This window comes from Myiozetetes cayanensis, unplaced genomic scaffold (genome assembly GCF_022539395.1).
Source record: "Myiozetetes cayanensis isolate MyiCay16 unplaced genomic scaffold, myiCay2020 scf3, whole genome shotgun sequence".
NCBI lineage: Eukaryota > Metazoa > Chordata > Aves > Passeriformes > Tyrannidae > Myiozetetes > Myiozetetes cayanensis.
The window spans coordinates 69,140,497-69,162,231 of NW_026087521.1; the positions used below are offsets into that span (position 1 = coordinate 69,140,497).

At 42.7% G+C, this 21,735-nt stretch overlaps 1 protein-coding gene across 2 annotated transcripts; it reads right to left on the reverse strand.

Annotated features, from left to right (window-relative positions):
* Window positions 1–1,515: 1,515 nt before the first annotated feature.
* PARVG (parvin gamma) lies at window positions 1,516–20,574 on the reverse strand. Of its 2 annotated transcripts, XM_050325207.1 has the most exons (13): window positions 20,433–20,574; window positions 17,152–17,253; window positions 16,608–16,672; window positions 13,773–13,875; window positions 13,056–13,196; window positions 12,554–12,669; window positions 11,785–11,840; window positions 10,875–10,897; window positions 8,932–8,990; window positions 8,739–8,807; window positions 8,222–8,323; window positions 4,947–5,019; window positions 1,516–2,961 (listed from the first exon to the last, which is right to left on the reverse strand). In XM_050325207.1, the coding sequence occupies exons 2-13, from the start codon at window positions 17,228–17,230 to the stop codon at window positions 2,882–2,884; spliced, it is 966 nt and encodes a 321-aa protein (XP_050181164.1). In that variant the 5' UTR covers window positions 17,231–17,253; window positions 20,433–20,574; the 3' UTR covers window positions 1,516–2,881. The 2 variants fall into 2 exon arrangements, with proteins under 2 accessions (XP_050181164.1, XP_050181165.1); XM_050325208.1 differs by lacking the exon at window positions 16,608–16,672 and having other exon boundaries at window positions 20,433–20,555.
* Window positions 20,575–21,735: the final 1,161 nt, after the last annotated feature.

Here is a 21,735-nt window from a genome sequence, read left to right on the forward strand (position 1 = left end):
GAAATTCTATCAACAGCTCTTGCCCCTTTGGCTTCGTGTCCGAGATCCAAGAAAATGCCTTTCCCAGTGTACTTCACTGCCCTTCCAGATAGGAGAATTAAAAGTCTTTTCAAAGTCTTGCTGGTGATCTCATGAGTAACTTTCAGGGCTAAGAAAGCACTGTGGCTCTTCAAGTTCTGCAACACTACCAGGATGCAAAACTTTACAGGTATCTGAGTACAGAAATTATAGGCTTAAATTTCTCTTACCTAAAATACACGACTTTGGAAGAGCCTTGGTGTGGGTCCTCTTGTCCGTGCTGGAATTGTCCCAGAAACAACCTCCAAGCTTTGCCTTTGGGGATATGTACCATATCCCTGGATCTGTTGTCACTCCCCTGCGAGACAAGGACAGCAGCAGAAGCTCCTGTAGAGCTCTTTGGCTCCAAAACTCCTGGCCCATTTTACCAGTTATGTAAAAGATAAAGATGCTGAATTTTCTTCCTTGGAAATAGGTTATGACCCAGTCACTCAGTGACTCCACTGGAAAACCAAAGAGTTGTTGCAGTTAAACTTGCAAGCCCAGCTACAGAGCACAGTTAAAAAACCCAACACCTTAGTAGTCCACCACACTTTTCCATCCCAAAAGGCTTGCCATCTAGGATTCAAGCACGAAAATTGCAACTTTAATTATGCAATTACAGTAAGAGTCTTGCTTTTCATAAGCTTACACTTGTAAGAGAAAAAAGAAATAGGTTAGCTTGATGTAACATCTGAGAACTGTCATAAATCTAAATATCTATACATCTATAGCTTTATTCTCCAGTTTCATAGGATCAGAGGATGGTTTGGGTTGGAAGAGATCTTAAAGATCATTTAGTTCCAACTCCCCTGCTATGGGCAGGGACATCTTCCACTAAACCAGGTGTTGGAATATTCTTTGTAGCCCTGTCACTTTATATTTATTATTAAAGCTATGCCAAGGTTGTGACTACATCTCAAATGTAAACAGTGCACTTGTATACTCGACACCAATTTATGGAGTGGGTGTCTGGATGATGGATTAGTAAAATTCCATAGCATGTTTTAGGAATCAAACACAGCCTCTTTATCAAAGTGCTCAGACACATCAAGTGTGTTATAAATTGGCTCTCAGCATAAAAAGCAGATTAAAACATTAATTCTTGATTCAAGCACATTAACTGTTGTTTTCCACTGTGTGTTTCCAAAAGAATGATTTGTTTATAACAGGTTTAGGCAAGCTGGTGTTGGGAAGGGAATATGACCCTTTCATTTACTAAATATCAAGATCCACATTTCCCCTGCCAGAAATCTGCACCGGATTTATTTATGCCAGAGAACAAACTTCTCAGGTCCCCCAGCTGATTGTTAGAAGCCCATTAAAGAATAAAGCAAGGTACTGATGGAGACTTGCAAATGAAAAAAGCTAAGTATTCTTTACTCAAATAATTCAGAACAGCACACACAACTAGCAGGTGCTGACCACTGGCACCACATACTGTATTTTTCTCTGTAACCAGCTCATTCTCGGTGCAGAAAGGATTGGGCTCAGGGCACTTTGCAGAGCTCTGTCCCCAGCAGCTGTGCAGCATTACCATTGTCAGAGGCAATGAAGACTCATCAGCATTGCTATCTAAGGATCTTCCTTGGGCTCTGTATCCAGGGGTAGACACAACAAATTCTCATCTGTAAATGTCAGCACTGGAGCTCTGGTTTCCCGTTAACACACAGATGGAGGACCAGACCAGAGATCAAATGTCAGAGGCATTGACGACAGGAAATTAAATCAGTTTAGATGGAAGCCAAAATAATACCAAAACTTTATTATTAGATCTCTAGTTTTCTGCAACGTGACATAATTTTAAGGTCAAGGGAGTAGATGGAGGTTTTGAAGGAGCTGTGATTTAAAACCCCCAAGGAAGAGCGAGGGTGACAGCTAACATAAATTGTGGCTAGCCTTGACACATCCAGAGGGAGATACTGGGATGCTTGGGGATGGTGGCTGGATAAGCTCAGCTGGGAGAGTCTCAGAGGAGTCTGAGAGCCCCTGCAGCACAGCTCAGCTGCCAGAAGCGGAGTTTCACTAATCCCACCCATGATGGTCTCTCCCAGATGCAGAGGAAGCCGGCAACTCTCCACCTCCTACTGGAAAGCGTGGACATGGGAGCCTTTCTAATTTGACACCGGAACTGGAATTCCTGCCAGTCAAAGACTATGCAACAGGCTGGAGCCAGCCACAGTTTGGCATTGGCTTGGCCAGGAAATAAGGGCATCTTCCTCCAGCTGTGCAGGAGACCCCTCTGTCACTGCACAGTCTCACGTTGTTCTGAGTCCCTTTTCCATATCTGAGCAGTGGAACATTCATCACACATTTGGTAAGTTCAGATTTCCTTTCTGCTGCCCATTCACTTGGTGTCCAATCCATATCCTCTTGTCTGACGACCTCTGGCCAGCTCTCCAAAGGAGGTGACCAACTTGAGCTTCAAGTGGGTCTCAGTCTTCACCTCTCCAGTTTCCAGAGCGACTCCGAAGCAGGAAAAGTGGGGAGGCTGCAACAACAACTTCCAAATTCACCTTAAGGAGCAAAGAACGCAGAGTCCAGAAAAAAACACACACTGCACCTCTTTGCAGCACTAGAGAAAGCAAAAGGCAGGGTCTGGAACAAGAGTTACAGCCACAGAATTACACTGGCCATGGACACACAATATTTAAAGTTACTCAGGCTGTATATGTGAAACGTTGCATGAATAACAGACTTGCATAAACAGTGTTAACACAGCAAGTGTCAAACAGAAGCGGTGTCAAACAGAGCTGGGAATCCAAAAATCACACCATGACATGCTGGGAGGGAGGAAAGAAGCTCAAGTTTTTGGCCTTGTCCTTCATGCTTCTTTGGTCTTGTACTTGGAATACAAGCAATACAGAATCCTCATTGTAGTCTTCATATCTCCGTTCACAATATCTGTGGATACACAAACCAGGAACAACAAAAGCAGATGGGAAGTATTAGCAGTGCCTGGAACAGAGAGAGACTGCACCTGCCAAAGGATCCTCCACCTTTCCCCAATTAGAGTGGGAGCTGAGACAGTCTGATTGCAACAAGAAGCAAAATAGGAACTACAGAGCTAGAAAACAAATTATTTACTAGAGGAACTTAAGGAAAAGGGACCTTCACTGCCCTATCTTGCTGTAAGACAGGGTAAATAATGCATAGTAAGAAATAATGCCTTGCTAGTAGAGAATAGAGTAGATAATTTAATAGGGCTTTATAGCTTTAGTTGTTTATGATTCTTCTATGTCAGGAACCATGTTGGGAATTACCTGACATGGTATTTTTTTGTTGTTGTAATATTTCCACTATGTTTTGTTGCCATTGGCTGCTTTCTTTTTTCGGTTTGTTTGTTTTCATTTAGTTTTCCAGCTTCTGTGTTCTTGGCTAAACAAACTGCTCTTGCATTTAATAATGGCAATGGAAGAGGGCAACTGATTTAGAGGGTTTCTTACAACGTTGTAAATCACTGGGAGAAAGAGTAACAATGAAACACGAGTACATGAGATCCTTGAGCAGCCTAAGTGGCGTAGCTGTAATAAGTACCCTTAAATCATATTAAATTTACTCACTAGCTGAGGATCTTCCCAGGGAAGCTAAAAAGGACTTGGAAATGTTGGCACCAGTATTTCTTATCCTGATCAACTCTGTGTTTGAGGCAGTGCAGAACAGCCAGAGGGAAGGAAGGAAAGCATGGATTTATCTCCTTTCCCACAAAAGGTGGATCTCAGCATGGAGACGTGAGCTCACTCTTTAAACATTAACATAAATAAAGGCTGTTTAGCTTTTCAGATTCCCAGCTCTACGTGGCACAGCAAAAAGCCCACAATTCATGAATGCTTGACAGGCAAACTGCTGACATCACCAACTCATTCATGGGGAGAAAAAAAAAAAAAAAAAAAAAAGAGAACAGAAGAAAAAACCAAAGGAAGTCCTACATTCCATCTTTCCCTCTCCATGACTCCAGGTGTCCTGTACCAAACACACACGCTCCTCTCTCAGGAGCCACCACTAGGAGTAGAGATAATCCTTTCCATTTTTAATAATAGAGATTTGACTTTCTTTTTCAGCCACAAGCTTTTGGGCTTGGTGGAGGAAGGATGGGGGTTGTTTCCTGCAAGGGGTCAGGCTGTGCAGTCCCAGCACCATCCATTAATGTAACCACACTCAGGAGTGGTTCTTAACGTGGTGGGCATTAATGGAATGCACCAGGAGCTGGTAAAACATTTTTTTGGTGGAATTTCTGTATTGGCTTTTTTTAATTGGAATATTGGACTCATCCAAATGAAGCTTTTGTTTTGTTTTGTTTTCTTTTTGGTGGAACATGCATGCACGTTGATTCAGTGATGAGAGCACTCACTTGGATCAATACTCAGCTCCCAGATCGGAACCAAGCACAATAAAAACTTAAAACCTATGATTTTCATATTCAGGAGACTGAAACCCACCAGCTCTGCTGGGTTTGAATAGAGTGATCAGTGTTTCTGATTTTCAGGACATATTCTGGAAGGTTTTTTTCCCACGTGAAACAATCTTGTTTTTAACGCACTGAAACCTTTTATGATGCAGGAAAATAATTTTCCCTCCAGCTCAGCTGCTGTAATTTCCCTGGGAGCTGTCACTGGTTTAAATCTTTAACAAATACTGAATTACCGAACACTTTTAGGGTAAAGCTACTAAACTTATAACAATCCAACTTTTTTTAGGAGAGAAGTAAGGATTGTTCAAAACAAGTTTTATTTTACCACTACTATTCGTTTCTGAGTGAGGAGCTGTGAGGCAGCTGTATAATGAAATGTGTCACATTGCAGAACCTGCTTTCTGCAATTAATCTAATTTTTGCTAAGCCAGGAATATTAGCAATTCTATTCCAGACAAGTTTGCATGTCATGACTCACCTTCAGAGTTCACAGAAAAATTCAGAAGACCTCCATCTGCCAGCAAGTCCAAGGCAAGGTTAACATTGTGGAGCTGTTAGAGAGAGATTAAAATAATAGAAAATATTTAAATATTTTTTTCCCCAACAGTGCAGTGGCCAGAAGGCTTTAAAAAATATTTCTCCAGTAGCTAAAGATACTGATTCATAAATATGTACTCATATTTATCTCCTTAGTTTTGATGGAGTGCTCTTCAGAATTTCTACCAATTATCATATAAAATTAGATGTAAAACCCATCTCCACCAAAACATATCCCATGAGGTGGGTAGAGGAATCCATCTAGTTAAAAATAGACCTTCACAAGTGAAAGACTTGTGTTAATGGATGCTTCCATGGGGAAAACAGGCCAGATTCATAACTGGATCTGATAGATGCATGGAGTTTATTTCTGGTTTTTTTTTAACAATGCCCACATGCCTAGCACACTTGGAGCAAACAAAAAATACATAAGGAGAAGTTCTTTATGTGTTATTCAGAATTTCAGGAGTGGAAATCTCTGGAACAGCTGTATTTGGGAGCTAAAAGTTTCTGCTGCACCACATGAAGGCGTCCATACACAGTAAGAGCATAAATTATATCCTTAATAACACTCATGAGGAATTAAACACATCTATGAATGAGGGCTGGGGTTTTTTTCTAAGATTTCCTCTGTTTTTTATCTTCCTTCCCCACATAAAAACTGCATCACACACATAAGCAGCAGTTGTGAATTTTTTTTTAATTCTTTCATTAATGAACCAGCATAGGTAAAATGGACACATTTCCCTCTCTGGAATGCATATGAGATTTCCAAGGAATGACAACATGCAGATTTCAAAACGAACATTCAGACAGAAAAACTGCTAATTACCAAAGAAAGGAAAGCTTGAAAAGGAAGTTATTTTATTCAGCTGCACTTCCAGCTGGACAATTCTCCAGGATTTACAGCTGGACAGGAGTCAGGACATTCAGGGTGTTTCAGCTCTGGGCCTGTTTTGGCAAAAGTACCAAGTTCACCCAGTTTTGAGAAGCCCAGGGGCCGTCCTTCATCATCATCTTCATCTCCTGACTTTACGAAGTTCACCCCGAATTTCAGCCGGAACTATTTTGTGATCATATTCTTTGTCACAGAACACACACACCTTTCCCTGCACACGAGCACCCCGAGGTGGACTTCTTCACAGTTACCTGCAAACCTCATTTTTTTGGGCAATAACACCCCAAAACACCTGCAACAAACCCACACACACCCAGAGTTGTCTCCTTGCACCTGCAGGTTGATCATGTCCCGGTCTCAATCATGGAATGGTTTGGGTTAGAAGGGATCTTAAGGCTCATCTGCTCCCAGTTTCCTCACCCCCCTCCCGTCCCTCCTTATTCCTTGTATCCATTTCCTCCTCATTCTCACTCCTTCCAGCCTAATTTCCCCTCCCTGCAATTCATGAAGTGAAGCTTTGAACATCCAGCTGTCCCTTCAGCTTGAGAGAAAGTCGATCACAACAGTGCCTGTGGTTGTCATCACTTTTGCTGCACAAATGAGATCTTTTCAATCTCAGCAAAGGTCACATCTTCCCACTTTGCTGCACCAATTAATGTCTAAACTGACAGGGAGTCACAAAGCACGGGGGAATTGAAAGACACATTTTATGTCCAAGTGACAGCTGAACTGTGGTCGATCAATATTTTTAGTTATGGTGTCATCCCACTTTGCATCTTGCAATGAACATCAGAGGAGAAACAAATGGTAAATACCACTTTGGCAAACTGTTCAACAGCAAGTCCAGTACTTGTAAGTAGTTTTGCTAAAATGGAATTGCTCCAGTGGAAAGAACTGTACTGAAGCAGTGCCCAACCCCATTCTGTTCTTCTCTGATGCCAGTGATGTGCAAGGTAAGAATTGGGAAGTCTGAGCTCTGATTTGTACCTGAATTGCAGGACCATCTCATGTCTAGAGAGAAATCTGTGAGGCTTGAATAGGGCTGAACCAAAACGAAAATGCTTATCTATGAAAGTTTAAATAAGAAAATATTCATTGACTTCCTCTGGATAAAGTTAATGAAAATGTTAAAAATGTCTTTCCAAGTCAGTGGAACAGGCTAAACAATTCTGAAAACTGGGTGAAGGAGAAAGAGAAGAAAAACCGCTCCAAAGAAATGCTTTCATTATGTTTGATTCAACCCTTCAAAATATATTTTCCCTGTTCTTAGATTTTAAAAAAAACCCTATTTTTCCTAACACCTGTTACCAACTGACAGCAGTGAAATGTTGACAACATTTGAACCCAGGCCTCAAACAACTGTGCTTCTAAATGTTTTGATGAGAAGTTCCCTGGGAATACTTATTCATTATTATGGGACCTCTGAGAATTTCCAGTACAAATAAGACATTAACTGTGCTAAGGTTGGGAATCAGACAAAAGCTTCACCTGTGTGGGGAACCTGCAATGCAAACCACACCAGATGAGACATTTCCTTCTCAAGTGAAAAGGATCTGACACATTTCACCTTCAGAAGTCTGAGTATAACCCAGCCAAAATAGTTTCAAGATTTTCAGAGCTATTCCGTGACCCAAATGAAAAACCCCTACCCACAGCAGAGACAATCTGAAAATATCTCCAATATCTCAAAATATATCAACATTCCAGACCCGTGGAGGAGGCAGCCCAGCACATGGTGCCTTCTGGCTGATGACAGCTTTTACTTTTAAATCACAGATGAAATCTGCCTGGCACAAGCTGAAAAAGCTGCCAAGCAGGTCTGGCTGGGGAGGTTACAGCTCCCAGCCTTGGGGGAGGAAAGGATGTCAACTTTCCAAGCAGAGGGGGCCTTGAAAATGTTCTGGCCATGTCTTGATTAAGGTGTATTTTTAGGGCAGCATAGAGGAACCCACAGGGATCCAGTTGTGCTGTGCAAGAGGTGTCATCCACTTAAAAATGTCTGCAGGACAGGCTTGTAGGTGATTGCACCCTGATTCCCCACCACACAGACCCTCTGGATTTCACCAGGAGGCTTCAGAAGCTTAGAGGTGCCAAACAAATGCAAGGAACAGTTGTTTGCCTCCCAGAGGTTTTGAAGACACCGAGGTATTGTAACAGCACCAAAGGTGTGTTTGTACAGTCCCAAACCCCCACCCTGCAAACCCTGCAGGTGTCTGACTTCACCCACAGCAGCAGCAGAGCTCTCCACTGCCATCAAAAGCATTAAACACACGAGATGTTCGATGTCTCAAGCTCTAAGTGGTTATAGAACAACCTACCATCTCCGTGGTGCTGGCTGGAGTCAGGAAGAAACTCCTCAAATTCAGAAAGTAACCCTCCAGCTGCCCAATTAAGATAAGTAAGATAACTCCATCTGAAAACTAGAGGAAGAATGATCTGAAAATTATTTGGCTTTAGCAAATTATTCCAATAAATGCCATCCCAGCAAGAAAGGAATTTAAATGTTACTCTGGCAAGCAGTCTAATGACTCAGCTCCCTCAACCTCTTCCACAGTGAATATTCATATTTAGATAGATAAGGTTTCCAAGTTCATATTAGTGAAGATATGACCTTGTAAAAGGACAGCTGTTAAAGCAAAACTATTCCAGGTGTGGAGAAAGGCACAAGTGACAAATGTGTAACTATAAATAAAAGAAAAGGCTGTATTTTTTCAATACTTTTTCAATAACTTCAGAGGCTGGAAATCATTGTTATGTTGCCAGGTTTCAAACTGCTACACCAAAAAGGAGGATTCATAATGGTGAGAGGAAACACTGACAAAAAACGTGGTTTACCTGAGATTCGATGTCTTTCACACTTAATCCTAATTTTCCAAGATGCTGGTTGACAAACTGCAAAAACACCTAAAGAAAACAGAAGGGGAAGGAGGGGTGGGGGAAGAAGAAAAAAAAAAAACTTTTTCAGTGGAGATTTATCTTTTATGTTTTGCCTAACACATTTTGATGTCTACTAAAAAAAGTAAATTACCTTTTTGACAGCTTCCAGTTTATCTGGAGCACGGCTAAATAATTCATCAAAGGCATCATCTGTATCAAAACAACATTAACTGGTTTTATTTTGAATAACTGTCAGCTCAGAGGTTTAATGTGGCTCCAGAAAGAGAAAGGTATTTACAACTTAAAATCCAGGGAGGAACAGAGTTGTAGGGAGGTGTGGGGAGAGATCCTGCTTTTGTATTTAAGTATTTATTTATTTTATTTTATTTGTATTTATCAGAGGACAGGGTGACAGGCCTCCCTTCAGCCTGACTACATCAGAGAAGACAGCTGACTTCATTCAATAATTAAATTATTGAATGTAACTCCAACCTGCAGAGGTTCTCAAGATTTGTGCTGCCACCAGTCTGAGCAATGGCCAAGTTTCTCTCTTTTTACTTATGGGTTTTTTTAACCCTGAACCTCAGGGACGAAATCCTGGGAGCAGAGAAGAAGAGCTGTCCATTTTACTGCTCTGCCCCGACAGAAACATCAGTTACATCAAATCTGCAGAAAAACCAGCCTCCTTCCCTCAACAAACCACGAGTTTGGAGACATTGCCCTTCCTCTGGAAACTCTGGGATCTCCAAAATGACCAGTTTAAAGCTGGCACTGAGTTGGAAATGAGGTTCATGGAATGCCCACCCTCACCTCCATTTACAGCCCAGGTTTAGTGAGAGCAGGATCCAACTCCTCACCCAGCCACAACACTGCTTCAAGCATGAACAAAGCCTCTGAAACGCTCCTAAAAATGAAGAGCACTCTGGCAGCAGAATTAAATGGAGAACCAGTTTTTGTAAGAAAACCAAGTGGGTTTCTTTTTAATGGAGAACCAGTTTTTGCAGGAAAGCAAAGGCAGCTTTGCTTAAGGAAGATTCCTCCCAAAAGACAGCGACAGAGAGGCCTCCCTCCTTTGTTGAAGGGGTTTCCTGGTGTTTCCCTGTTCTCCCTGTTCAGGGGCTGCTGCAGGAGCAGTGCCAGGGAAAAGGTGAATCCATCAAACAAATCCCCGAGCAACAGCCTGAAACCTGCAGCCATCGTGCAAACTAGAGAGCCCTCTCCTGGAGCCACGCTTTGGGATTTCTCTCTGTGTCAAAAATAGAGAGAGTGAGCATTTGGAAGAGCGAATTCGCAGATTTCTTTTCACAGCAGAACCAACCCACTGCAAGAAACACCTAATTATGGGTTGGGTTTTTTTTTTCTGTTTTTATTTTCACAATTTCAGCCCACAGTAGAGAACACTGAGTGGAATAAGCGATAAATACGTATTAAATGACATAGTTTGGACCTCTGCAAAGGATGAAAACACTAAAATAAAGGGCACAGCAGAGAGTTAAAACAGCTGCCTTGGTTCTCTGGGGATGCAACGTGCTCCTTTACCTTCTTTACAAGGAAGAGCAGCTCCCACTGAAGCCTGAGCAGTGCCCAGACCTTCTGCAGGCTCTATGCACGTGGATATTTTTCACCTCAAGTGTTTCCCAGCCCTCAAAAGCACTCCAGGGCAAAAACTCTGGGGAGGTTGGTTTTACTGAGCTGCCATCAGTAGATTTCAAAATCTCATTTGCAAACAGTGCATTGGAACTGGGAGCAACAAGCACGGTTCTGAAGGCTTTATGGTCATAAACAGTTCCATAAATCCATGACATATTTTGCCCCTGGACAAGTCTTTGTTGGGTCATCATTTCCTGTCTCACCTCCCATCTGTTGCCCGTAATCCAAGGGCAAAGTGGCCACCCAATTCCCAAACTGTACTGTGATGATATGAACAGACATTAACAGAAGACATTTGAGGCAAAACACCAGGAAAAAATCCCCGAATCTCCATTAACTTCAGTGGGAGCACACTGATTTTATCATGAGGTAAAAATGGATCAGGACATGGTGTCTAACAGCACATAATAAAGGAACACTGCGCTTGGCAGTGCCAGCACTTACTTGACTGCGCTTCTGTGTTCTCTCTGAAAGTGCAATAAAAAGTGAGAGTTAGAAAAATCATTCAGCAGAGCTAATCTTATTCATAAGCAAAGCTTATCTGCTATCTTGTAAAGCAGGAGAGAGAGCTCCAAGTGCCATTAACTTCATGTCAGAGTGACTTTCCAACAGACATTTTTAAGTACACTTTATATCTGCATAAGCTCCTGGAAGCCTGCGAGATTTTAGCTGGCCCACAGACCAGTGAACTTTTATTTTATAAGCACAATCCTTAATATCCTCTTCCAATAAGCTGCTCATGATATTAGAGTTTGAAGATGTTCTAGCATATAAAAATGATAGTAGGAAAATCTGTTTCTGGTTCTCGGAATGATATCCAGATTTTCTCAGTATATAAATGGTATCTTACTACTTAACTCCTTTAATAATGGTAGTACCTCATAAACTCAGCAAACCTTTCTTTCTCAGCAAAATAAGGAAAGAATTGCCTCCTTTCTCTTTCTTTATTGACACAACAGCAGCAAGTTGAAAATACATTTAAACCTCTGTGGCTTTAGAAAATTTCTAGTTTAGTCTGGCACAGGTAGATTTACAGTGCTGGGATTTTATTGCTGTATTTGCTATGAAGTTCCATGGCAATGACAAACACTAAGCATGCATAACTAATCATGTATATTATTTTAGAGAAGTTTAGGTAAGGAATAAAGAAAGGTATTATATCATAACACCAAATCTGAAGGTGGGGGGGGGGGAAGGAAAGAAATCAGAGAAACAGCTCAAATGCATATGCATGCCTGGGTTTGCAACCTTTGTCATCATCATGATCCCAGCTACTTTTTCCAAGGGGTAGCACACCCACAATAATTCTTTTCTGGTTGACAGTGTAAAAAAACCCAGATATATCCCCTCTTACTTGTCGTCTGTGATATTTTCCACCGCATTTGATGTCTTTAATCCTCTGGAGGTGTTCTGTTGAAAGGACAATAAAAAATTTGGAGGTTGTGACACACACACACACACAAAAATCATAAGCAGTAATGAGGCTTTCATGACTTGTTTGCAGCACTGGAGATGGTCACTTCTGCCTTATAATAACCTTGTGCCATGGCCTGCCACCCACAGATAAATCCCCCCTGCAGAGAGCACTTCAGTTCTCTGGGATGCTTAAATTTAGGATGGCAATTCTTACTGTTTCTGAAGCCCTTTGGGATCTTTTCTTACATCCTTTTCCTTTTTTCTCTATATATATAGTTCTCAGTACTCCACATAGCATCAAAAAACCAGTGCTTCACCCAACGGACTGCCTGAAGAGACAGGCCAGTAAAAACTCCCTTCCCCTAAAGAAAGAAATCCTCAACATCAAACCAGTGTCGTGATTTATGAGTAAAGGCTTCTATTTTAAAACATTTAAAGATAGTAACAGCAGAATTTCTTCTTTTTCCTCTTTACAGGCACCATCAGCTGTTTTCAGTTTGGACAACACCTTTTTTTTTTTTAATAAAGGAAATAAAACAGCACAGTGTTTCTCCCCTTTTAAAGGTGGAACTGAACTAAAAACTAAATCTAATGCGACAAGCTGAGAAATTAAAAGGCTCCCAGAAAATACCAATACAATGCTAAGCAAGTTAGCCTTGTGAAAGGACTCTGGGACCTACTGTAACAAACACTGGAACTAGAAATACCTCAATGGTGATTGTTTCCACTTGCACATTTGGAGGCAGGGCCAGGCTGGGATCGAAGTGCTGTGCTATTGCAACCAGCAGGTGCAGTGTGCTCAGCAAGTCCTTTGTCAAGATAGCTGTTCCATGGAAGGAAAGAAAACAAAGTTTGGTGTGCAAAACTGGTAAACTTCACTCCAGCATCGGGAATTCTCCCTGTGCAGAGGATCCCAAAGTCATGGGGGACCGTAACACAGGTGGGACACCAGACTGGGGTTTATACAACATCCCAGTTTAGCAAAAGCACAGCTTGAAAGTTCTTTTTGTGAGACACATGCATGGACACTGAGGGCTGTTGAGTGATCCACAAGCCACATGCTCAGAGGAGGCAGAGCTAGTCATGGTCAGAGATTCCTGTCTCACTTTTGATTCAACCAGTAGTTGAGAAAAAGCTGTTTAATTACAGTTCTGGCAGCCCTTTGCCCCTGTGATGGATAATTTCCTCCAGTTTCCCTTCTGCACCTACATTCCACACTCCACTTCAGCTGACTTTCCTCCAGTTGCAAACACTTGGCCACAGCTTCCATAATCACCGAGAGTTTCTGTCGCTGTTTCTTTTCTGTCAGCGCTATCTTGTCAACATCCAGCTTGAGGGATCCCAGCTTTTCTTTTGGAGAGCCCACGGGAAGTAGAAGGAGAGAAAAAAAAAATTAAAAAAATAAATCAGAAGCATAAAATGACAGCAAAGCACACAAAGCCTTGTTTTAAATGTTTGGTAGCATTTAATAGCTTCCACAGCCCCACAGACTTATGCCTTGTTTAACTCCTGTGCTCTCTGAAAGCCTCAGTGAAATCACTGAAGCTCTGCAAAAGGCAAAGGACTCCAGTCATTCCTTGCAGGATCATCCCCCAACACTCTCCATTCCTTTTTTTCTTAATGGATGCTACAGAAATCCAACTATCTAACCATCCTGTAGACAGTGTACAAAGAAATCCCAGCTCATTGCTCAGGCAACTATGAAAATAAGCCAAGAAGAAGATTTTCTTAGAAGTAAAATAATTATGTAAAACAACAGTGGGTTATTGAATTGCAATTATCACAGTGGTTCCCACTGCAGTTCTTCCCCCACTAGTGAAGTGAGACCCTGGCAGGTCACTGCTAGTGTGAGTTGTGGGGTTTATTCTCTGATCTGGAAGTCCTCCCATGATGTGTCTGGGAACTAAACTCAAAGGAACGGCTTACCCAAGAGATGATGAAGCACCAGCCCATCATACAGGTCTTCTTCCAGACTTTTAACTACTATGTGTTCCTCTTGCAGAGTTCTGTTAATCCAGTCAATCAGTAACTGCAGAGGAAAACAAAGCAGCTGCAATTATATTCCTCTTGTTTAGACACTACAGCACTAGGTTGTGTTTCACCTTCCTCTGTAGTCCCTTATCACATCTTGATTTGCTTTCAACCTCCACTTCCCTCATGCTTTTTGGTTGGTTTTTGAAGGGAAATATCAGTTAGTTCCTCCTAATTTCCAAGTGAAGTAGACACTTCACTAGTTATATTCCTATGAGTTTTGTGGGATGGTTACAGAGTTGGGAGACCTATTCCCACCTCCAGCAAGGAAAAAGGCTGCACAGCACACTTCCCACCCCCTGCCTATATCATGCATCACAGAATTCACACTAATTCAAGCGCCACGCAGAAGTTTGTAAGAAAAGAGGCTTCGCTCATTCTGTGGGTTATTCCTTGTACTCATCCATGTCACTACCACTCCTCCCTTTCCTCTCCTACTTTTGTTTCCTTTTTCTTTTTGCATTATTTTACTGCACAGTCCCCAAATACCTTTCTGGGGTTTTCTCACGTGGCAATCCTCCCACCAGCCTTTCCAATATCCCCTCCTGCCTTTGCAAGGGGCAGCTGCTCAGGAAGCCAAGGAGAGCTGGCTACAACTGGAAAGGAATGACGTGTGCTCCCACACACAAAGCAGCTCCTCAGCACTTCCCCAAGCATGTGTTTTATCCATACATTTTGATGGAAAGGGAGGATGACCTGGTGAAGCAGAACAGAAAAGCAGTAGCCCCAGCTGGCTGCTAACATGGACATCCCTCTTGAAAGAGGGAAGGGTATTGCTCGTATCACTACTTGAGTGAGTGTCTGGAGTTTGTCATGTGGATAATATCCTTCTCACTCGCTGTAAACAGAGGAGAAAATTCACAGCAGATCCCTGCGAGTTATCCAACATTAACAAAAATGTAAAAAGGGTTTGGAAAAAAAAAAAAAATCTTGCTTGAAACTGCACAAGAAACAACAACGCCTGAACTGAGAACCCTGTCAAAGTGTAACACAAATTCTGTGCTAAGAATATTCCCGAGCAGAAAGCTGTGCTCCTCAGTTAGTGCTTGCAGATTAACACCTGGCCTTGCCTCAGATGTGTGAGGGGTAGAGCAGTGCCCCACACATAGAGGGAAGTCAGAAAAAGCAGCAAATACTGCTGAGGACAGACCTACGACATCCCTCACTTGCTGTCTCAGCTCCAAACAGCCACATCCACAGCTTGCAGCTCACACAGCTCTGCCTTCTGACCCACTCAGCTGCAGGGCAGAGCCTTCTGTCTAAAAAGGAGAGAGGAGATCACTTGGAGAAGTTTGCTGCTGGCTTCTCAGTGTAACCATCCTCTATTTTACATGCAGCTCGATATTTATAGTAACTGCAGTGAGCCATTTCTCATTCCTTAGTTCTCCAAAGCCACCTCAGAATGAAAATGCAGTGAAAAATCTTTCTCCCAAGTGAGTTTTCTTCCTTCCCTTGTTCTTCCCTTGAACATACTTCCCTGTCCCTATCTCAAGCCCTTCTCTAGAGAAGCATCAATTCTTTAGATTAAGAAGACAATCAAGTGGCACTGATGGGCACCCAGAGGGCTGTGCCTCCCTCAAGATTCAATTTCCACCTCCACATCATGCAAAGAAAATAAATTTGACAATGAAGAACATTCTTTCAGGAATCACTGTCAGAAAATGGATTCAGCTCACAAAGATAATAAACTGAGCGAAACTCTTCGGTTTTGGCAATCTGGAAAGAACAAATCCAGTGTTTCTGCAGACAACATAATTGCATTTTGCAGCACCACCTTTCAGATTTTCTCTTTTGTATAAAAACATTGTGAAAGCCTGCCACAAAAATCAAACCTTTTCGATCAAGTGTGCCCGAAAACGTAATATAGGAATGCACCTATCCACGGGTTTATAAATGCCAGATAACACAAACATCAGCACCCAGCTCGAGCTGCTTTTCATAATATTTATAACAATTCTAGCACCTCCACAATGCAAGAAGTGCTGGTCTCATGAGAGACATGCCACTTTTCTTCCAGGGAATTTCAGTGTGTGAGCCTTCCCCTGGGCTGTGCCATTAGAGAAAGGAGGTGATTGAGCACACTGGGTGGGATGGGGGGGGTGGTGGTGCCAAAATTACTTGAAAATAAAGCACTTTCCCGTGAAGTAGGATTCATCCCTCACATTTACCTCAAGCAGGCAATGTGCCACACAAGAACCTGAAAGCTTTTCTCCTGGATTCCTGGTGAGTTGCATACTCTCCATCCCTTCTCCCTCTGCTCTTTGTCCTCAGCAGGGCTCCACCGAGGGGAGGCAGAGTACAAGACAGAAGACTGATGAAAATCAGTACAGCAATCCTCAGACTTGTTACCATGGGACCAGTGCAGCTGGATTCTCCTTGTTATTACACTGTCATCACAATGAAGTAACAACTGGGTGTCTCTGGTGTGTCTCACCCACACATCCCAGGCTAGGAGAGGTATCACCCAAGAAACAACCCAGTTTTTGAACTTCCCTTAACTTCACACCCAGGACTGGTCACAGCATTTGAAGCTTGGTCCTGTTTGGCCCCAGCCACCCTGACATTGTTCTTAGGCAAAAGCTCTGCTTCAGAGCTCACTCCCACTTGCAGAGAGTGGGATCTGAGCACTGGGCAATTTACAGGGCTGAACACAACAGCTGCTCTGGTTCAAGTCAACAGGTTAAAGCAGCTTGAGGTGAGAGTTAAATGATACAGTGAAAGAAGTGGTACCAGTTTTAATTGTTCCAACTTGGGATTGTTGCTTGAGGTGGGTTTTATGAGTTTCCTCTTCTCGCCTATGAAAGGAAGCAAACATTACAATTATCAGATATGACTACTGCAAATCTGTGGCAAAATCTGCTGTGAGTTTGATGTTCCCAATAATCACGAACTGTCCTATGGAGAAACACTGCCATTTTTTATTTTAATTGATTCCTTATCAGTGAGAAAATGGTACATCAGACTATTAGAACTGCTGTTGGAAATGATGCTTCAGTGCAATTCAAACCAGTAAGATCTGGATGGACAGTTCTGGAAAGAGGAAAACAAAGTTGGTCAGAACCTTATATTATTTAAATTTTAGTTAAATAACCACCTGGAATTTGTGTTGCTTCTTCGTGATCTGCCTCCAAAGAGTCAGCAGCCAAATTACACACATATAAAACCATGGGATCACTGCTGAAAAATATACAATTCATCCGCACTGCACATTTTCTGTTTGGTTCTTCAGATGGTTCTTTGGACCCTTTTCTCTCTAGGTTCATAAAGTACATACCTTTAGCAATGACAGTCTCATTTAGGAATCGATCAAGTGTAGAAGGCTGTGTAAACACATTTAAAAAGTCTGAATCCATTGTCTTTTCTCGCTCCTGGTAAACTGATAAAAAGTATCGGGGGAAAAAAGGAACATGAGTAAAGACACATAAAGATCAAAATCAGTGCTAAGAAGAAAACAAACTGAAGGGGATTTTATCAGTTACTCTTTCATGATCAGTGGATTGTTATAAAAAAAAAAAAAATCTGAAAATATATTTAAATGTGTGTAAAGAAAAAGAAGCTAAAAGCAATTTTCATTTTTCCTGTTAATCATCAAAATGTAGGAGAAAAAGCCTTGAAGCACTAAAACTTGCTGTAATTCCATCTAATTCTGTTTTACCTCTAAAAGGTGAGTAAAATCCTGTTTCAACTGAAATGAAAAAGCTTTCAGTCCAAAGGTATTAACGAGTATCTGCTAGAAAATGTAAAAATTACCAATACTTAGGGATTATTAAATCAAGAGCACAGTAGTTAAATTACCATGCTGCCTACACAGATAACACCAAAGACAGAGCCAGGCTCTACAGGCAGCTTACAGGGCAGGGAATGTTCAGTTTTAAGTGCTTGCTCGAGGTCCCCAAGACTAAAAAGGTCCATAAGACTAAAAAAACCAGGATGCTTTAGCTTGGCAAAGATTGCAACTCAGCAAAAAGTTACAGATATTGGAATCTGAACAGTCTCTTTTACAAACTTTAACTAAATGCATATTGATTTAAGTGCAAGAAATCAGACTTACATGCTGTAAGTGCACAAATAAGAGGTGCAGGAGACTCAGCTCTGAGCCCTGGACTCTCTTGGCAGAGGATTGTTTGTGCCATGGCAGCTTCTGTACGACCACGGGGAAGAGACCTCATCTCTCCCAACAGCCCAAAAATCTGTGACAGTCAAGAGTAAATACGATGACCAGGGAGACATTTACACTCTGAATCAGCAAATCCCTGCTTGCCTCGTGCCCTCTGAAGTTCAGCAGTGCTGGACCACTGCAGGAGAGGGGATGCTGACTGCTTTTAACAGAAAATGAGATGCTCCATGGAAGAGGTTCACCCAGGACAGGACTCCCACAAGCTCGTTATTAGGAGCCCTGTCCCTTAAGGCTCCCTGAGGAATGAGTGGGAATGGCACCTTTAAGAAGGAACCCAGAGCATTTCAAGAGTGCCTGGCCCTGGTCTGGATTTTTCAGCTGCTCCATCCCCTTACCAGAAACAGCCTGAGCTGTCTGAAGTGACGCGCTCCTAAACCCACCCCATAAAGCACAGCAGAGCAAGGGGCCCGCTGCAAATGCTGTGCCCACAGGACACCTCCACAGTGACACTTCTCTCCTCGACACCCAGCAGCACAGTGCTGCTCTGAAGGCTCTCCCTCACATATTTATCACAGGCTCCAGTCAAAGTGCTCTGTGAACTCGTGTTTTTCTAACAGGGATTTTGCCAAGCCGAGAATATTGGTACGAAATAGCCACTGGATGGCTTTTGCACATCAGCCTGGTAAATCAAGTTGGCTTAATATTGCCAGCAAGGCACCAGGAGAGAGGGTCACAAGGGAATTAATTTCATTATGGTGGCTGCAAAACGGAGTGCTGTCTCTAAAAACGTGCTTGATAAAATAAGATAGGAGAAATTGAGTCATTTAGTGCCTGAGGAACAACTGAACTATCTGAGATAAGACTGCCCTGAGAGAGAAAAGTTAATTAATACAGAGAAACCTGAGGACTACTTACTTTTAAATTAGGTTTCTGACAGCTGTTATGCCTTAGGAAGTCCTGCTCATAATGGTAATTTTCTGTGTAAACCACAACTTACACTCACTCAGCTTTGCTGCAAAACTCAGCTTGTGTTTCTCTTATTTCCCTTGACTGTCTGCACCTTAGAGGGATGTGTTGTGCCTGCCACACCCTTGGGCTATGCATGGCCCAAACATCAGAAGCCACTCTAAAATTTGGAAACCTGTAAGGAAAGGCCTGAAATTCAGAATTTGCAGTAATGTAATATCATATCTTCTAAGGCCTCAGTCCTGTGTGTCCTATTCAGTCAAGAGTGTAAAACTGCTACTCTGGGTAAGACTAACTTGCCTCTTACCCAGTCCCTTACAGCACCCAGAAGCAGAACCTTGGGGGAGAAAAAAGAACCCCAAAAACCACAAGCAGAGCAAGGATATACAGATACTTCCCTAAAAACAAACACTTCCAACAGGCTGCAGCTCAGCCTTCCTGAAATCAAAACCGGGGTCCTGGTCATTAGGAGCTGCCAACACATCGATGTTCCTCTCCTCCCAGTTCCTGGCACTGTTTGATTTTTGATCAGGCTGACGCTTTAATGGAGTTATTTATTATATCTCCAAGATCTTATTCCTAAGTGGCAACAACACACCCCTCAGAGCCCATCCTTTGTCTGTAGAGCCAGGATTGTGTTTCACCTCTCATCTACCAATATTGATTCCCCACAGGCATTTCAGAGCCCCAGAACTGCAGCTCTTCACCACTCAGTAGACTTTTTTACTAACAATTAACATTCACAGGCAGCCCTTCGTGTGGCACGAGGCTTGGTCCTCGATCATTGTGGGAGACAACTGCTTGTTGAATACTGATTGTGAAGGCATTTCATGATGACATTTTAAAACAAAATTGAGGTCTAATTATTGACTGTGAACGTGACCTGCAAGTGAAGTTTTCTTAGGTCGGGAACTAGGCTGTTGCACAACCTTGCAATGCCACGACGAGAGATAAACAACTAATTCTCTAGTTGGGTCAGAGCAGCTCACTCTTCCTCAATGAGTCTTCCCAGTCTGGCTGTCAGATATCCCTGAGATAAAGCATTAATGGGTGGTGGTCTCTGGCTTACAAACTACCTGTAGAATACTCACAAAGCACTTACCAGAGGTACCAAACTGTTTCAACTGTTTTACTTCCTCTTTGAAAAGACAAAAAGCTCTACTCTGCATTAGCTCAGTTTCCTAGGAACAGTTGTCTAGATCACACAAAGAAGTGAATAAAAACCAAGTGGGAATGTTAATGTTAATATTTCTTCAGAAAACCACAATAAAAAAATAAAGAAGAAAAAAAGAGAACGTGCATTGTGTCCCGAATTTAAAACTTATTTTTACCTGCAACTTACTGTTTAGTGCCAGACCTTTCAAGAGTCACTTTTTGCCCATTAGCATCAGATGTTATCTCAGCAAGAACAACCCATGTGGACACAGGAAGCCTTACACGGTTAAAAAAGGAGTCCCTTTCCCCAAACTTACTGTTCTCTCCGTCAGCGGCTCTCCAGAAGATCTTCCAAGATGTTCTCGGAGCAGGCACGATGGGATTTGTGGGGAGAGGGGACTGGCCCCAGGCTGGGAGCGTCTCCCATGCAGGGCAGCACAGGGGTGTGCGAGGGGGAAGTTGTGTGGTGCTCAGTGCTCCTAAAAACGAAACCACCGCCGCATCCGGAACTTCATTGTCTGTGGGCCTGGTCCCTGCTGCAGGCTAAAATAAACAGAAACACAAATGCAGGAAACTTGCAGCTCCTGAAACACCGGAGAGCAGTGCAGGGAGAGGAGCACTCCTGCATGGCACTGCCCAGCAGGGCTCTTTGCTGCTCTGCCTCCTGGGAGACTCACGGCACGCTTTGTCTTTGCCTGGAAGGATAAACCAGCCAAGAACAGACAAAATCGTGCTTTTACTCATGGTCCTCCAAGCATCTGGTAAAGCAGATCAGCAGTACTCTACCTACCTGGTGGAAGGAGAAATCCAGGCAGAGGATGAACTCACTTGTCCCTGGAGAGCCCAATGAGGCACAGCAGGGCCCAGAACACTCATCTGAGACCAGTTATCCCCACTAGGCAGTGCTGCTGCTCTTCCTCCCCTTTGCCATCAGCGATTAAAGAGGAGAAGCTTCCCCCAGTGACCACTTTCCCTGGACATTTCCTGCAGGTTCCAGTTACATCTGTTAACTCTTCCAGCAAGCCGAAGCAACCCTGCAGTCCTCCACGAACCCTCCAAATGAGAGAACAGCCAGCCACACTAACTAAGCTGCTCTGGTTTAACTCCATGCCAAAGACAAGAATGGACAAAAATGGGATAAAGGAAAGTGGGTTGAAAACAGATTTCCAGCTGCCAGGAATTCTTAGAGAACTTAACCCAAAATTCTGAAGCAAGGGCCAAACCTAACTCTTTTCTAATCAGGTAACAAGCACAACAGTACAACAAATTAGCAAAGACCCAGAGTACCTTCTCACCTATTCAGAAGTGCATTCTGCAGTCTAAACATGTAGTAAGTGAAAAACAAAAAGAAGGTATTGTTTGGAGATGCTGTTGGGAACTTTGGACATAGCCAGCTTCACGTCAGCAGGCAGAGGGAGCAGGAAGAACTAACTGCTGGGAAATCCATCTGTAATTCCTAGGTCTCTCCCTACTTCAACTAGCAACACAAAGGACTTCTTCCTTGAAAGCCTCATTCACAATTGAGTGTCAGTGCTAAAAAAAGCAATTCTGAAAACCAAATGATGGACAACCCTCTTCTTTTCCTTCAAAGGAGAAGATGTTGCCTTGAGTGCAAGGAGC

Bases quoted from the DNA above. Each gene is read 5' to 3' on its own strand.
- PARVG (XM_050325207.1), bottom strand. From the start codon at position 17,230: ATGGATTCAGACTTTTTAAATGTGTTTACACAGCCTTCTACACTTGAT. The intron at 11,841-12,553 runs GTATTTCTAGTT...TCCTTTCAACAG, and splicing joins TGGAAACAATCACCATTGAG to AACACCTCCAGAGGATTAAA. The intron at 8,991-10,874 runs GTAAGTGCTGGC...GTTTTGATACAG, and splicing joins GAACACAGAAGCGCAGTCAA to ATGATGCCTTTGATGAATTA.